We start from the raw sequence: 18944 nt of genomic DNA, 5'->3' as shown, positions 1-18944 counted from the left end.
AGACTGTGGTCCTAGATAATTGTTGTGCCACATATAAGGTTCACAGTTTTATGAGGTTTATATTTAGCTAATTTTATTATGTCTAGTGTTGCTCATGTGAGCGATGTGGCCCATGGGCCTCTTGTTATTGTAATTTCTTTGTAGCTCCTAACTTTGAAAACTCGTACGTGTTTACGACAGTTTGATATTTTTTAATGCTTGTTGTTTTTAAGTTTGTAAACTAACATGGACTAAAGAAGTAATAAACATTTTTACAATTTGTTTCTTGTGTTTTTTACAAAAAGTAAGACTAAATGTATCAGATATTTATGTTATGAATTAGTTTTTAGTTCCTAGATAAACAATCACATACAGATCGATAATTAATATTTGCACTGGTTTTATCGTGCTAATGAATTGAAACATCTTGATCGCGTGATTCAGTAAAATAACCATTAGAAAAGCATTAGAAAAAAAACCTAGAAAACTGTAATTAATGCATTTAATGTTATGTGTCATATCAACACAGAAATTCGATCATTAGGCAATTTTATTCTTTGCAACATTTAAACAAATGTTCGTTAATAAGGCCGGTTATAGCATATTTGTCTGCGTATTCGCGTCTGGACCTATAGATTCTTTACTTTCGACATATTATAACTTACTAAGGTGTTTGAATTGTGTCACGTAGAATAACAAAATATGCTAATCATATCTAAACATTAGGCAAACATGTACACTAAATGTTTTAACAATTCTATAAAGTCCAATATTCTACAACGATATGCATAATAAACAAAAAAGCTTTTAGAAACCAACGGGTTTCTATCTCATGACATGTAAAATCAGTAGCAAATGTTTAAGATCAAAATCATTGCCATATAAAGATCTAGATTGTGAGAAAAAAGATAGTATTAATAATATTTATATTTTGGTAGATTTATTGTTCATTTCAAACGGGTTAATCTAAGAGTTACATGTAAAGTGTCACATTCCTTCTTTAATATCAGTATGGCGGTCATTACCATACAGTTTGTATCATAGCTGTATCCTTTAATTTAATTTGTGACCCGGAGTGCACACGTGCATAAATAAAACATAGAAACTCCAGATATTTCAGTGGATAGTTACTACAATAACATGAGGTAACACGAGAAAATGCAAAGTAGTGGTTTGAATTGATTTTACTTAAAAGCAGTAATGCTTATAAAGATGATGATAATAAAGATGGGGTTAACGGTGAAGTTAAATGATTCACATTCCGAGCACTTCATTTTTATATACATTTTTATTTTAGTTTTGAAACATTTTTTTCTAAATTTTGAAATCTGAAGGATTATTTCATAGCTCTACACTGTTTATTAATAAAGATACAAAAGTGTCAATTAAACACAACACTATTCCCTATTATGGTCAAGTGGTGTGACAATCTCCATTATTTCCCCGAGGAGTAGACCACTTTCCTGGTACTGACGTTAGTGATGTACTCCATGGCTGGCGGCACACTGAGGAACGACTCCACGGAACGTCTACTCCTGTCCTCCTCCCTTATAGACACACGTGACATGTTCAGGAGTTGTCGTTCCTTATGGAACGGTTTAGGAGAAGGGCTACAGTTCGGAGAGACCTGTCCTATGACGCTGAGATTCAGGTTACGTTTAGCAATGATGTCTATAGATTCCTTGTCAAGGTCCTTTTCCGACGCCTCAGACCGAGCGTCCATGAGTTGTTTCCCTTTGATAATGGGTGCTAACTTCCGGGGAACGGGGGTAGGACAAAGATAGAACTTCCTCTCACATTGTCTGTTCGGAAACGGCTGAGGCCCGCTATTGATCTGTATATTTAGTACACTGCTCATTTTGGGGTTTTTCGGGTTTTTACGCCTTACCCTAAGTAGCCGCTGTCTTTCAATGGCGACCATCATCAGCTGTTCATCCCGGTTCTGGATGCTCCGCCGGAGGTCGTGGATCTTGCGTAGATATTCCTGTTGCCTGTCACTGACCTTCCGGTATTCACTGAACCAGGGCGGGACTTTGGACGGCATGTTGATTTTCAAAAACAGATATGTTCTCAAATCAAAAATCACAAATCCAATCCCAATTCATTGTACATCTTTGATTAACTTTATATATCCAGAATTGACAAACCACACTACATGATCAACAACATGCGGCAAAATCCAATAAATACACGCTGTAAATTGTCGACCTCTGTGTTAAAAAGTCTCCTTTCGAATGTAAATGTTTTAATCAAAGCTGATTAGCTAATCTGTCCAGGGCAGCCAGATTACATGGATTAAAGAGAATTGACCTCTGTTGTCGATAAGAGGGTTAATTCTGGTAGACTATACAAATTTAAACCCACTTTCTTTGTAAAGGAATGCGTTTGTTACGCAGTCAGGCTGCTATCGGTAAAATAGATAATTGTTCTTATTAATATTGTATAACGGGTATAAATTTTGTCGTTTTACCCTGAATAACTATATAGTGTAATGAAACTCTCTAAACAAAGAGTGTCGAATGTTCCAATAACCTATAGCTTAATGTCAAACGTTTCAATGACGTAGTGTCTTTGATATAAAGTTATTAAAATATATACATAATCTACATGTAGTGCAATCTATTTATTTTTCAATTTGTTCACGAATCGGGGCTCAACATATACCTAGGTTCATTGGTTAGAGATCTGAAGAAATCAAATTTATGTAACTTGCAATTTGATATCAAATAGCAAGATAATTTTGTTTAATTCTCAATTAATAAGCACCAAGCTCTCAATCTTGAGGAACAATGTGACTGTATTAGTTTTAAATAAAGTGACTAACACTCTTCCTGTACACTACTTATCACCAAATTACACAATACAGTAAACTTAAAGATCATTATGTTCAATTTATTTGTTAAGAAAATATAAAAACGTAAAACAAGTTTGTAATAGTACGACACTGAGTCATCGATGCTTATTCAAAAAGGCTAAACCATAAATTTACCATAAATTTACAGGCGTCATCACAGTAACTGATATGATTTGAATCGTCTAACACATGGCCTAACATTCAACATTACATAAATTATTGTGACTAACAGAAACCGTCAAGATTTCCTATAATTTTCAGGAACCGGACGTTTTGAACACAATATAAAATCCGAAATGATCTCTGGTAAATTCCACAAGATCCGGTAAAAGACCTGGGCGCTCAGTCCCACCACGTATCTATGAGCGGGGTAGCGCGAACACACGGCGCTAAGGTAAGCGTCGACCACTTGACCGGGGTTGCTATTGGTGACGGCGCTCAGGAATGTCTTTCCTTTGTCAACAGCTATTAAAACAAGGCATGACGTTATGTATAAAACACAGTTATAAATCAAACTTTTTGCTTGAGTTAATTTTGATAATAATACTACTCGGTCATATCATTCAGACAACTCTCTGAACATTTCATTTAGAAGTATGTCAGTTGTTGTCAAAGAGATAAGGCAAATGATATATAAATATCTTTAAAAAGTAACCAAATAGAACGCACGAAACCAACTTTTATTTGCGAGGTTTGCGTGAGCTTAACGCGAATGTTAGTCCCCCCGAACCAATTTATTTCAGGTAAATCGTGAAAAGAAGTTGTCGCGAATAAATGTTGGTTTACAAAATACAACGACTTTAATCCTTACATGTATAGACATGCATGTCAATGTGTCCTTACATGTATAGACATGCATGTCAATGTGTCCTTACATGTATAGACATGCATGTCAATGTGTCCTTACATGTATAGACATGCATGTCAATGTGTCCTTACATGTATAGACATGCATGTCAATGTGTCCTTACATGTATAGACATGCATGTCAATGTGTCCTTACATGTATAAACATGCATGTCAATGTGTCCTTACATGTATAGACATGCATGTCAATGTGTCCTTACATGTATAGACATGCATGTCAATGTGTCCTTACATGTATAGACATGCATGTCAATGTGTCCTTACATGTATAGACATGCATGTCAATGTGTCCTTACATGTATAGACATGTATGTCAATGTGTCCTTACATGTATAGACATGCATGTCAATGTGTCCTTACATGAATAGACATGCATGTCAATGTGTCCTTACATGTATAGACATGCATGTCAATGTGTCCTTACATGTATAGACATGCATGTCATTGTGTCCTTACATGTATAGACATGTAAGTCAATGTGTAAGTTTGTCTTGTTAATAGAGAAACAGATAGCACATTCTAGGAATATCTTTATCAATAAAAACAGGAACATGTTTACAGAGTCTGACGAGTTCTAGTGACACAGGTAGAGTCTAATAAATTCTAGGATTATTGTAGATATTCACCTTGTTCTACAAAGCCTTTGCCGTAGTATTCCTTGACCTCGGGGTCACATCTGCTGTAGGCCTCCTGCAATAACAGGACAAGGTTGTCTGGATTGGTCATGTTTGTGGCGAAATATCCAGGTTCTATGATGTGGACTGATATTCCTTCCTTGTACAGGTCTCGTCTGTTCAAATAATATAGAACGGGTACAACGTGAATGTCCACTTCAACATACATGGAGATCAAACAATTGCTGTCGCTAGTTTTACTTTATTTCTGGCTTCAAACAACACGAAAGATTTATGAAGGTAAATCATATGAAAATGGTAAGTTAAACCTTCAGTTGAATAATTTCGTAGTAAATACAGGCGCGGAACAATACTTTTGTATGCTGGAAACAGGGGTCCGGGGACTATTTTTTATACTTTTACTATGTAATTTCAAGAAATTGATATTTAAATTTTTCACAGTGGTTCCGGACCACCCCTCCTTGCCATCTGCCCCCCCCCCCCGATCCACAAATAAAACATTTGTTATATACCTTAATCTCAGCTAAAGCTTCACAAAATTGAAGAATCCAAGTCGGTCAAGAAGTGGGAGTGACTAATAATGAAATCATTTAAAACAAATACTGTGGAATCATTAGAATTCGTGGTGGCTCAATTTTCGTGGTATTCGTGGGTAGCCCTCGCACACGAATTTACATTCTCAACGAAAACTTATTATAAAATATTTAGCTTACCTTCTGATACTAAAAACTGACGCATCCACGAAATTACATTCCCGCGAAAAAAATTCTTATCCACAAAATACCCCCCACGAAATTTAATGATTCCACAGTATATGAGGATTATTGGTCAATCGCAACTTCTCGGGCCTTTCCGGCAAGCTCGGAAATACATCTCGAATGTATTACCTAGGCGCCCATGACAACCCCCCTTTTTGTAAAACTTGATTATATATAAATAGAACACATTTTACGATCTGTTGAGATGTGAGCTATACTTCATTAAAGTAAACGATATACACTAAAATATAACACAGAAGCGATATACAAGACTGTCTAGCCGATACTTATTTTAATGGGAAGCGACTCTATTTTGTATAAAATTCTAACATCCGGTGATGTTAATACAATAGATGTGTTTTTCCGAGCTTGCCGGCCCGAGAAGTTGCGATTGGATTATTGGTATTTTAAATTTGATTTTATTTCGAATTCTATAGAGTTGTCCCTGCGCACAATTGTCAGCACTAAGTAACACGAAACTTGCCTAAATCAAACCTTAGAAAATGTGTTCACAGTATCTAGTATAAACCACAGGGGCCTAGCCTGTTTTAACATTAATTTCAATGTAACCATAAATAAAGAAAGGGGTCGAACTCTGATCCAGATAAAAAAACTACCAGCTCGCTTTAAAAACCTAAAAAATCAATTAATTTTTAAAACACTCGCAATATGCATGTATTTTTCAAAAAAGTAATGTCTGAGATACACTTATGCCGAATTTCAAGTTGATGGATCCTAAAATAGGGGATATAGACGTCATTATTCTCTCGAAGTCGCCAGTTTATTTTTACTCGAACATTTACCGGTACAGGGCTCACGATGGGATTTTGCCTATGACAACAGCAGTTTTGCAACAAGAAGAGAAACATTCGCACTAATCTTTTAAAAACTGACATCTAACGCAAGCTACTTACATACAAAAACTCCGATAAAATTCCTTAAATACTCTCCATACTGAACTTTTATTCTGTAACCACATTGACTTCTGACAGGACCAGTCATTTTGACGTCTTCGAGAAAGACTGATTCTGACTGGACCATCAGGAATATTAACCAATGAAACTGAGTTTAACATTAGCTATCACAATGGCCGGTCTGGTCAGAAGTTGATGTGGCTGTAGAATAAAAGTTCAGTTTGGAGAGTATTTAAGGATTTTATCGGAATTTAAGGAAGTAAGTAGCATACGTTTGATGTGAGATTTTAAAAGATTAGTGCAAATGTTTCTCGACTTGTTGCAATACTGCTGTTGTCATAGGCAAAATCCCATCGTGAGCCCTGGACCGGTAAATGTCCTAGTAAAAATAAACTGGCGACTTCGAGAGAATAATGACGTATATCTCCGCTATTTTAAGACCCATCAACTTGAAATTCGGCATGAGTGTATCTCAGACATACATGCATATTGCGAGTGTTTTAAAAATTAATTGATTACTTAGGCTTTTGAAGCGAGCTGGTAGTTTTTGATCTGGGTCAGAGTTCGACCCCTTTCTTTATTTATGGTTACATTGAAATTAATGTTAAAACGGGCTTGGTCCCTGTGTTATAAACAAAACATTCACCAAAATAGTTCATGCACTGTACCTTAGGCAGTCCGAATAGGCCTCTGCTGCGTATTTAGAGGCACAATATGGCGTCGGGGCCAGTGTTATTCTCCCACAGATGCTGGTCATGTTGACGACACGCCCCTTTTCCTTCCTGAGAAGTGGTAGGCAGGCGTTGGTCATGTCAATCATTCCGTACAGATTGACTGACATGACGACCTCGTAGTCCCGTCGTGTGAGCCAGTCGACAGGCCCCACACTGCCCGCTATACCGGCATTGTTGACTAGAGCCCAGATTCCTATACCAAAGACAACAATGATGATCATATCAAATCAGGTCTATACAGGGTCATAACGAAATGCTATTGAATTTTAAATCCTAATATTTATTTTAATTAAAAGAAGGTCAACTCTTCCCTTTTAAAATCAGGAATAGTGATGAAGTATACGTAAGCCTCACTCTGAGTATGGCAACTCAGTGAGATATCTGACAAGAAGTATTTCTTTAAAGAGATAATCGGCTGGTAATACTAATAATTGTTATCATGAACTGGTTTTATGTAATGCAAAAAGTACAACATGCATTTTTCGGAATAGCAAGCAAAGAATAAACTTTACGTTTTATAATATTAGGTAAGTATACTTCCAAATGAAATGTTCTCGATTTCATTAAAGATTTACATAAAGCTGGTACTACATAAAAAAAAAAACAAAGTAGTGCGAGGCGTAATGTGTGCGCTAGTAGTAATGTTTGCCGGATGCCTCATATGGGCCGAACGCCGATCACAAAAACCTGGTAATCAAAGTAGGGTAACCATATGAAAAAGAAAAAGAAAAGTGAATTGCAGTGGTCACCTGTGTCATATGGGAGTTGTGCCTTTATATAAAGGAGGGCCTTCTTAATTGAGTCAGGGTCAGACACATCCAGTGGAAAAGTCTTTAATTTACGTGAGCACGATTTTTTCAACTCCTCCTCGCCATTGTTTGTTAAACATCCGGCAAAAACAGAGAGGCCTCTGGCATCCAGCTCCTTAGCTAGCATGTGTCCAAAGCCCGTGTCACATCCGGTTATGACCACGTGACGTCCCTCATAATACGGAAGCGGAAGTTGACGAAGACGTCGTCTCAGGCCAAAGAACAGAACACAGACCAGGACAATCACAGCTACTGCAATCATGTCGCTGAAATACGGCCAAAAATATGGAAGGTTTATAATAATTGAAGGTTCTATTCAACTTGATTTGTAAGATCATAGAAACCTGGAAAATCTCTAGAAATTTAAAATGCTAATAATTAAACGTAATTAGAAAAATCTTGTAGCACGTCACTTTTTGGTTTTTCTCTAATTGTATATACGTAATTGTATACATGTATGTTGATTGAATTTTATATGGATGTATCAGTACATTGATCTATTAAACAATTTTCAACAATCTGAACACAAACTAAACTAAATCAATAAAATTAGTAGGACAATATTACATCTCCGAAGAGCAATCGGTGCTGCCCGTTAAAGCATGAATATTAATGAACGAGTGACCCTCTGTGGATATTTCGTCGAGCCATATTCTGACACGAGCATGGAGCTGGATTTTTTTTTACATTATAAATCAATGATTTTAAATGTATTTCTTTGAGAGGTATGTGCATAGTGGTAACAACATTATTGTTGACAAGCCAATCGTGTTATAGAGTTCGCTTACCATGGTGATCGTACGTGTAACGTGCGGGATCGTGCGTATATCAAAAATATTGGTTTGCGTTTTTGACCGTGCATGATCGTGCGTGATTGTGTGGGTTTTTTTTTTCGTTTTGTAACTTTTTTACAGAATGCCAGGATTTATTCTAAAACAACGACGATTAGTTTTAAAAGAACGCAACAATGTTACTTTAAACTTCTTTATAGGAGAATATTGACAATTGTTTACATTCATGTATCATATCAGAACTAATTTTTAAAAAGTATTCTCTTTTTGTCGTTAAATTATAAGCATTTTAACTAATTTAATCTTTTGATCGGTGGAGTTAGATTTGAATGATTTGTTATCAGTTTATAACAAGCATCCACGTATCTTGACATATTCATAATCAAATTACCGTCAAGTAAGAGAGACACGTTGAATGAAAGCGGTCAAGCGTTTGAACGATTTTTTGACACGACCATGGAAATGGATTTTTGTTTACCTTATAAATAAATGATTTACTCGTATTTCTTTGAAAGGTATGTGTACATGTATTTTCGGTACGCATCGGAATCGCTGACCTAGAACATAGTGTAATTGATGAATGCATTTAATTAGATTTATTCCTTTCATTGACAAATGCAGGCTGTCCTTTAGATATTTTTCATCAAAAGTTTAAAATAAGATGTCAATGAATAATGTTTCATGCCAATGTTTTTGGGAGTTGATTTTAATCAACTCTCCTATGCACTTACTCGGGCAAAGCGAAAGTGTATAACACTACCACGCGTATCTTACGTAAGTAGTGTACACGTTAAGTAAAAGTCTTAAGTGATCGTATAGTGGCTTTATTCGGCAAAAAGCAAACTAAATACACAGTCCCAATTCGGGGAAGTCAGAGAGAGATGTTAAGAGTTCGAAAGAGCGTCGGAATTAACATAACTTGCGAGAAGTTAGTAGTTTTATAATATTTGGGGAAAACAACTATCAAAGTAAAACAAGTGTTCATTGGTTGTTGAAAAGCCCCGTAAGAGGGCGCCACCACCCTGTTACTATGATGCTCCAAGATGGCGTAGAGCTGGTCAGTCAAGAACCCGCCCTCAATCAGTGTTCTTAGGGTCAACCAAGGTTACGACAGTTATTTACTAGGGGGGAGGGTCACTGTATCGTGACCAATTATTGTCATCTACATGAACCGATCAACGACTAATTGACTTCAATTAGCAGATTGATGTATGTAATTGTTTGGTTTACATTAAACTTTACCCCCTCAGGTTATTTGTGTACTAATCTGGAACCTAATGTCCAATTTGGAGACATACTGACCAGCAAAAGAATGTAATTACAGTCATTAACGGATCATCACCGCAAAACAATATACCCCATAAATGTAAACATGGTAGCTATTGGCTCTCTCTCTGACCTTCCTTTAAAGCAATATAGTCTTTGATGGACACAAAATATTCGTGATTCAATTAACATGGAATATACATTAAATAAAGGTATTTACTTTACGAAAGCATTCTATACTGATTCTGAAATAAAATGATAAGTCAATTCACAATAGTTCACAGAATAATATGTAACGTCCAATAAGTATAGTCAAAGTTATAGGATACGTAAAATATAAAGTCCAATCACCAGTGTTCGATTATGTAATTACATGTAACAAGGGCTATTTTGTTACACACCTCCACCACATCGGGAAAAAGTTGCTCAATACACTGCAACTTTTTAAGCACAGTCGCGATACACAAAAGAGTCTCTTTACACAAAAAAGTCTCTATACACAAAAGAGTCTCTTTACACAAAACAGACTCTTTACACAGAAAGGTCTGTATAGAGTTCAGCGTCCGGTATTATCGGAGAATTCATCGAATAGCGTATGACACTTCCGGAATCATCGAAAACGAAACACAGGTCTGGTGTAGGTTCGTCGTAGTCGGTGTCATCGGTAACATCGTCGAAGGGATACTAGAAAGTGGATACTTCTAGAATCATCGGTATTTCTTCGGCTCTGGTTGTGATTATACACAATATACACAAAAAGTAGAAGGTAATTCATCCTTCCGTCATCATCGGAATGTTTAACATATTCCATTTCCCTCATCTGCTGCACTATACATGATTGTAGTTTGCTGTAACAAGTATTTAAAAGTTATTGGCTATGGGTAAGGTAGCACATACCCACGGAAAGTTCTTTAGGAAAGTCCAGGTCGTTGATACAAGTCCAGATCAGTTCAAATAAAAATAAGGCCGTTGATTTACATGAGACGTGCCCAATACATCCCATGTCCGGTAAACCGGAGATGTCCTAATTTGCCTTAGTCAGTAATAGATGTCGGAGCTGACCCAATTAAAGATGAGGCCCGGCTTGTGATCAGTTCAAATCTTGGTAGGTTTGGATAGATAGGCCCGTGTTCAGCAGTCATCCTGAGCGTCTCTGGAGATTGTTGAGGTAGCAAGGTCGCAGTAGGTTCAGTCTCTGCAGGCGGTGCAGTGGATAGTGTAGGAATGTCACCACCTTGGGTCTTGACCGCTGCATACGTCGGCAGTACAGACATCTTATATTCCCCACTATCCCCCTTTGCATTCCAGAGCCCAATTATTCTACTCTTGATTCGTTTACGACATTTTAGACCAATTAAACATACGACAATGAGTAAGATACCCAAAATCCCTATGAAAGGAAAAGACCAATGGGGTAAGTAAAACTTTTCTTCAGGTGGAAAATACATGTACTTTAGCTCATTTTGCAAATCATCCATTTCAATGTGTTTAATTTTGTTTAATTTAAAAGGATAAGCAGAATAGGTAAAGTTTGGTAAGGTTCGGTGAAATTTTTCCCAAATATTTTTGGTGTTAAGGGTGTGTACAATTGTAATATTAAGGTGGTTTTCAGGGAATTTGACAGTCGTTTCTCGGCGAAAATATGGGGATAAGGTTATTTGACCGTGTACAGCTCGACATGACATCGGTAAACTTCAAACGTAGAGTATCCGTCTAAGAGAGGGTTGTGAACAATGGGAAATATCTGCTGGGCTTAAACGTTTTTAATTTAGAAAAAAAAAAACAACAACAAAAACAAAAACAAATATACTTTACTAACAATGCTTCAATCATGTATCTAGCTATTCCCACGCTTAAGTCAGTCATTATGACCTAAAGACGTAAATATCGTCCGGATTTGAAAATCCACGTGGAGAGGGTATATACGAGTTTACAAAAATTGATACAGTGCTTTCAAGAGACCCTTAGCCTTACTGCTCCTTGATTTGGGCCTCTTGACCTTGACCTCCTCAATTGACATGTCTTCGTCCGAATTTGACGTTATATCATCCCCACGAAGTTGCTCGTCTGTCAGTGGTTCAACGTCACCATGCACAGTCTCATCGGTCTCAATGTCGTCGGGGTCAAGTTTCAACTGATCACTAATTTCGTTTGGCCTATCAGCTAAACGTTCTTCCCTATGTCTTATTCGTCTATGTAGTTCGGCCAGTGGTATGTCATCCTCATCAGAGGAGTCCGTCCTTTCGTCTCGGAACTTGTTATTGAGAGATTCTGGCCCTTTTTCTTCGATTGTGGAGTCCATATGATCCTTAGGACGAAAATTAGGACAAAAATTAGAAGAATCAAGGACTCCGATCTCATACGTCTTGGCGCTTACATCCGGTCCCGTCTCTGTGCAAATATCAGAGTCATCAGTCAGTAGTGAGTGATCTATCCGAGAGAGGAGGTCAGCACAAGAGTTTTCTGTACCCGCAACATACTCTACGGTACAGTCATATCCAGTCATACACATTGCCCACAGCTGGATTTTCTTGTTCTGCATGGGGGATTCCAAGACATACTTCAGTGGTTTGTGATCTGTGCGGATGATAAAAGAGGCTCCATGCAAGTACGCGTCCAGTTTTTGCAGTGCATAGTAGATAGCGTAAGCCTCCTTTTCAACAACAGACCACCGTGTCTGTGTGTCACTGAGTTTGTGGGATAGGAAGAAGAGAGGTTTCTCATTCCTTACGTTGGGGTTGTCAGGGGGATCATCACAAGGTTGAGTCAAGCAGGCCCCAATAGCATTTTGGCTCGCATCCGTATACAGTATGTAAATTTTGGTTGGGTCCGGATACGCAAGGAGCGGCACAGTACTCAAGTAACTCTTCAGTTTCTCAAATGCAGCAGTACACTCTTCTGTCCACTTAAACCTGGCATGTTTTCTTGTAAGAGCTGTCAGGGGTTCTGCAACCTGTGAGTACTGGGGAACAAAACGTCGATAGTATCCAGTCATACCAATAAACGACCGAACATCGCGGACACATCGAGGTTGGGGCAACGCTTTGATAATTTTAACTTTCTCTGGGTCGGGCTGAATACCTTGTTTGCTGATGATAAAGCCTAGATAATTGGTTCGATTTTGATAAAAGGAGCATTTCTTTAACTTCAATTTAAGCCCGTGATGTCGTAACCTATCAAATACCTGTTGAAGATGTTGTTGATGTTGCTCTGCGTCTGTCGACCAGATGATTACGTCATCAAGATAAGCTGTTGTAAAGTCTTCTAATCCCTGTAAAACCACTGCCATTAAATTTTGAAAAATTGCTGGAGCATTGCATAACCCAAATGGCATAACATTAAACTGGAAAAGTCCACGATGACAGGCAAATGCCGTTTTTGATTTCGATTCCTCGTCCATGGCCACTTGCCAGTAGCCGCTTTTTAAGTCCAGCGTAGTAAAGTACTTAGCCTGGCCTAATTGTGCGAGGATATCATCTATCAGTGGCAAGGGATAACTGTTTTTCCTGGTGATGTTGTTCAAGGACCTGTAATCCACACAGGGTCGGTTGCTCCCATCTGCTTTCTTCACAATTACCATCGGGAAGGACCATGGGGATACTGATCGTTCTATCACCTTCGCTGCCAGCATCTCATCGACTGCTTGAGAAATTATTCTTCGTTTATTCAAAGGAGCGCGGTATGGTCGTTTCCTGATTGGGTGATGGTCGCCAGTGTCTATGGACATCTTGACGGTATCGGTCCGTCCTAAGTCCGCGTCTGACTTCGCAAATAAGTCAATATTTTTTTCAAGTAAATTTTTAACCAAAAGTTGAAATTCGTCAGGTGCCTTAAAATCGAGGGCGCCTGTCTGTAAAGCGTTTATTTCCGGTATCGGATACGGATCCGACGTGCGCGGGTCTTCAACACGTTGATCTGTAATCGGCTCGCCCCGGGCCACAACGGCACCTCGTCTTAAAACCATACACTTACCTGTGGTATTAACGACTATTACCATTGAACGATTTCTTTCGTTCCTTGGGGCTACCGCATTACAGACCAGTAATCCTGGATTTAGGGACAAAAATCCGCGATCAAGACCATAAATTTCAATTTCGCGGGAGCGACAATTACTACCAACCTTTACCGGTACTTGTACTGCTGTCTGGGGTTTTATTTTAACTTTACCTGTGGTTCGTAGCAGGGAAGATATGCACAAATCATCATCCAGTGGTACGATAGAATCATTAATTTTCAGTGAGGCCAGTCTGCAATTCGTACCTTTTTCTACAGATGAGATATGCACATCCTCCTCCAGGGGCACATACGCATTCTTAATTCTTAAAGATTTTAGGTCAAAATACAACCTAACACCATTACTAAGCAACCAATCACGCCCAAGGATAACATTTCTGGACATTGAGCGCGTTACATAAAAATCTTGTACAACACAATTTCCGCCAATAATAAAAGAAATTCTAGCCACTCCATCTATGTCTAGTGGGGAACCATCCACACCCATTAAATTTAACCTTTTTCTTTGTAGTTCCGGTTTGTATTTTAGTGAATCGTAAATTTTCCGTTTGATAAGACTCACCTCTGCTCCAGTATCCACCAGAGCCCTAAGTTTCTGGTTCTGAACTTTAATTAAACAAGAATTTGGACTACCAGCAAAATTAATGAAAGCTGATTTTAACCTCTTGGCGGGTGATTGATTGCGTAGTTCTCCTACACTTACCTTTCCTCCTCCGCCGCCGGCCTCATTGCGACGGAGGGTTTTTAGTTTAAACGGTTTTTCGGGGTGGGACGTTTTCGAGCTTGGGGCTGTCTTGTTCTTTCGGGGCAATTCCGAGCTATGTGACCTTCTCTTTTACAATTAAAGCATGCATTCTCAAATTGTTCAGTTCTGGGCCTTCTTCTATACCGCATGTGACCTATTTCCATAGGCACAATAGTGCGAGGGGCAGGGAGGGGGTTTTGAGGATTTAAAGTAGGGGTAGGGTAAGGCGGATCAGGCGCGACAGGTCTGAGCCTGGGAAATACCACCTCTTCCGGATCTCGCGTCGGGACAAACTCTTTCCCTAACCTCATTTTAACCTCGGTATGAAAGTTCTGTATCGAAAGCGCGCTATCCGCGGCAGCCGTCAGCGTAGTCGGCTTCTGATGCATGATTTTGATTTTCATGTGATCGTCGGACATACCGTCAATGAATAATTGTACCAACTGGCGCTGTACCTCAGGAGGGGCAAGGCTGTCAAATGCGTCGAGGGCCAGTCGAGAGAGTCGAGTGCTGTACACTTGGACATTTTCGTCAGGTTTTTGTTTAATTTTGAACAGGGATGCATATGCGTGATGTTTGTCATTACATTCCCCAAATCTTAAAATTAATTGGTTTTTCAGGTGCCCCCATCCCCTTTCTACAGTTTGGTCATGCACGCGCTGTTCAATGTACAGGCCGATATAGTCACTTACATCCCCCCTACTGTGTCTTAGAGCAAGACGAACTTTTTCATCATCTGTCAAATGGGGATTTAAGACCAAAGCTTTGTTTATTGCATTTATCCAAGCCCGGAATTCCGACGGCTTCCCCGAAAAGGGAGGTGTGTCAATTATGATTTCTTGCTTTTTAATGGCAATTTTAATTTGTTTGAGTTTCTCATTCACTGTCGTACTAAGTTCAGTAAACCCTTGCTGTATCGTACCAGCAACAATATTTGTGGCTTGTTCTAAACCTTCAGTCATGTTTACCAGACAATAAATACCCAAAAGAATAATAGAATAAATAAGAATAAATCAAGAGTAGATGAGACTCGGACTTACAAAACAGGACAGTAAAGAATAATAAAATTGTCTTACCGTGACTGGTAGATAGATCCAAAAATCCAAAGTCTTTTAAAGAAGGTACAAATCCTGGTCACGGCACCAATCAGCCCGTATAACACTACCACGCGTATCTTACGTAAGTAGTGTACACGTTAAGTAAAAGTCTTAAGTGATCGTATAGTGGCTTTATTCGGCAAAAAGCAAACTAAATACACAGCCCCAATTCGGGGAAGTCAGAGAGAGATGTTAAGAGTTCGAAAGAGCGTCGGAATTAACCTAACTTGCGAGAAGTTAGTAGTTTTATAATATTTGGGGAAAACAACTATCAAAGTAAAACAAGTGTTCATTGGTTGTTGAAAAGCCCCGTAAGAGGGCGCCACCACCCTGTTACTATGATGCTCCAAGATGGCGTCGAGCTGGTCAGTCAAGAACCCGCCCTCAATCAGTGTTCTTAGGGTCAACCAAGGTTACGACAGTTATTTACTAGGGGGGAGGGTCACTGTATCGTGACCAATTATTGTCATCTACATGAACCGATCAACGACTAATTGACTTCAATTAGCAGATTGATGTATGTAATTGTTTGGTTTACATTAAACTTTACCCCCTCGGGTTATTTGTGTACTAATCTGGAACCTAATGTCCAATTTGGAGACATACTGACCAGCAAAAGAATGTAATTACAGTCATTAACGGATCATCACCGCAAAACAATATACCCCATAAATGTAAACATGGTAGCTATTGGCTCTCTCTCTGACCTTCCTTTAAAGCAATATAGTCTTTGATGGACACAAAATATTCGTGATTCAATTAACATGGAATATACATTAAATAAAGGTATTTACTTTACGAAAGCATTCTATACTGATTCTGAAATAAAATGATAAGTCAATTCACAATAGTTCACAGAATAATATGTAACGTCCAATAAGTATAGTCAAAGTTATAGGATACGTAAAATATAAAGTCCAATCACCAGTGTTCGATTATGTAATTACATGTAACAAGGGCTATTTTGTTACAAGTGAAACAGTGTTTGGACCTAAGCACAAATCAATTATACCGCTGACAACACTTAGTTCTTGAAAATAATCGATAAATTCGATGTAATGTATTCTGATCGAAGCATTGTTTTTCAAGAAAACTTGTTTATTAATACTATGAAAATAGTTAGATTTTAAATTGTACAAACAGTTAAGTTATTTTTTAAGTCGTATGTATTCCTACGCTAGAGTTCAATGTAGTCTCGTTCAACCAGACGCTTGGCTGGCTCCGGTAATATCCGACAAAACAGAGTCTATCTTGCTTGTCGGAGATAAACGGAGACAGCCGAGCGTTTGGTTGAACAAGACAAGAGTTCAATCTTGCCTGGATCCATACAATTTCTCAGAAATATTTCGATTACTGATACTACTTGCCATGCAAAATCACATATCGTTGATTTTGAATAAATGATAATTGATCAAATCAACTCCCGTCAGTACTTCAGTACTTTGATTTTAATTTAGACCAAATATAAGAAGAGGACATCTGTAAACAAAACAAAAATTGAGCATATTCTGTCTGCCACTAGATTCCTGGTAGACTTTTATTTAGTTTAATACAGTGTGGTGCAATATTTCTCTGACTCGTTTAATAATCTAACGATAATTATCATGTACTTAGCTAAATTACATACCACAGTATAATGTATTCTAATATTACGTGGTAGTACAAGCGGTACTGAAGTATGGGTATGTTACATCAACATACCTCAAAACCGCGGGGTTGGAATTATTTATTCACAATGAGCGCCACATTCACACATATTAACACGATTAAGATTTTTTTTCTTTTAGGAAATTGAATAGTCATCATGGTTCTTTTTAACATCAACGACATTATTTCAGCAGTGATCAAGGATTTAGAGCGTAAAGATATATTAGAACGAGAGGAAAATTCAGAACGTAAAGAGTGCACACTGTAGCAGGTGCGAGGTGCGCGCGTTCTGTAATTAGGTGATCGTTTTGTACCGACTCATACCGACTGCTAACGCTATTACTGGTTCTGTCTTTGTTTATGAGTAAAAGTAAAAACTGTCAATAATTGGCAATGTTTACATTAAAAACAAATGCCGCAGTAAGAATTGAGCTAAACATATCAAACGAGTGCGTGCTTTATGAAACAAAACTATATTTTTCGGCAAGTGAGGGTCCTTAATAATAGATCCACATATGTAATTAAATTTACATTAAAACAATCGCAATGATCGAATCTCTTTACTAGATAACATGGTATGCCAAGATCGATTAAAATACAACGTAATTGTACAAACTTCTCACGCCCCCTTTGCGTTAAATCAACAATCGACCTATTGTATTTAATGTACGTACCTCGCTAACTAGAGCCTATACCTGTCTATATGCTGTCCCAGTTGTCGTGTATTCATGTTATAACAGTGCGACATTTAAGTCCGGACATGACAAGGTCCGGGCTTTTAGCTACCCTTTCCGTTGGACATAGCTTACTTTTGTTTATATATCTTGGTGGGACATTTTACTTTGATCCTATCATGTCAGCATGAATGTACACATTGCTCTAGTTTCCTTATAATTGTCTCTCAAATATCAAAATCCCATGGGATTTTGGTGGGATTTTTCATCCCATCTCAAACCCCACCAAAATCCCATGGGAGAAAAAAATCTTTGTGGGATATAAACTCCCGTGGGATTTTTTCTCCCATCTTTGGTGTTGATAGGATAATTAATCCTATAAAAGGCTTTTATAGGATTTAAAATCCTATGAATGACCATGTTGGGATATTTTATCCCAGAGGATAAAAAGTCCTCTAAATATATCATCTTGATTGATTGTATGTTGGGGTTAACTAAACACTTATGATTCAATTGTCTGATCATATAGTCTAGTAAAAGCAATATTCAAACAACCAATGTATTAATTTATTAGATAATGTCATTATATCCATCTAATGAATTACACATGCTAAATTATATGTACCATCAATAACATATTCTTCTTGAAATGACTTAATAGAGCTTATAACAATTATAAGATTTAACAAATTCTGAGAAAATAAATACCAAAAATTACCAATTCTATTGAATATTAATGAAAATATTTCTGTTTATGTAAACCTATAAACTCTTACTTTTCACGGCTGCAAGGAGACTCATTTTTGTTTTAAATTTTGATTTGATACTGTACATCAGGTGAACCAGCATGACCCAAGGAACAAGAATATATATGATTTATGGGCGGGGATCTCAACTGTTTTCAAGATATTTGGGCACTTCCTGTTCAAAGGGGGGGGGGGGGGTCATGACCACCCTTGGGGCCCATGACCTATATACTATTTGATGCTCCTTGACACAAGGAACAAGAATTTATTTGGTTTAGGGGTGGGGATCTCAACCGTTTTCGAGATATTTGGACACTTCCTGTTCAATGGGGGTCAGGACAACCCCCAGGGCCCATAACCTTCATACCATTTGATGCCCCTTAACACAAAGAACAAGAATATAAGTAGTTTGGG

The 18944-nt window shown here is 38.0% G+C and overlaps 1 protein-coding gene across 2 annotated transcripts; it reads right to left on the bottom strand.

The window, feature by feature from the left end:
* Positions 1 to 1248: 1248 nt before the first annotated feature.
* Positions 1249 to 17845, bottom strand: LOC128179525 (dehydrogenase/reductase SDR family member 9-like). 2 transcript variants are annotated; one of them, XM_052846967.1, is made up of 5 exons: positions 17785 to 17845; positions 7491 to 7816; positions 6676 to 6934; positions 4327 to 4490; positions 1249 to 3298 (listed from the first exon to the last, which is right to left on the bottom strand). In XM_052846967.1, the coding sequence occupies exons 2-5, from the start codon at positions 7810 to 7812 to the stop codon at positions 3072 to 3074; spliced, it is 972 nt and encodes a 323-aa protein (XP_052702927.1). In that variant the 5' UTR covers positions 7813 to 7816; positions 17785 to 17845; the 3' UTR covers positions 1249 to 3071. The 2 variants fall into 2 exon arrangements, with proteins under 2 accessions (XP_052702927.1, XP_052702926.1); XM_052846966.1 differs by having other exon boundaries at positions 17806 to 17845.
* Between the last annotated feature and the right edge of the window lie 1099 nt (positions 17846 to 18944).

Source organism: Crassostrea angulata, chromosome 4, assembly GCF_025612915.1.
Source record: "Crassostrea angulata isolate pt1a10 chromosome 4, ASM2561291v2, whole genome shotgun sequence".
In the NCBI taxonomy this organism is placed as follows: domain Eukaryota; kingdom Metazoa; phylum Mollusca; class Bivalvia; order Ostreida; family Ostreidae; genus Magallana; species Magallana angulata.
This window is presented reverse-complemented; position numbering and strand designations above follow the sequence as displayed.

Excerpts from the sequence above, each read along its gene's own strand:
- LOC128179525 (XM_052846966.1), bottom strand. The coding sequence starts at position 17,840 with ATGAATACACGACAACTGGGACAGCATATAGACAG. Across the intron at positions 7,817-17,805 it reads CTGGGACAGCATATAGACAG|CGACATGATTGCAGTAGCTG; the intron begins GTATAGGCTCTA and ends GCCGTATTTCAG. Across the intron at positions 4,491-6,675 it reads GCCTATTCGGACTGCCTAAG|ACGAGACCTGTACAAGGAAG; the intron begins GTACAGTGCATG and ends TTATTTGAACAG.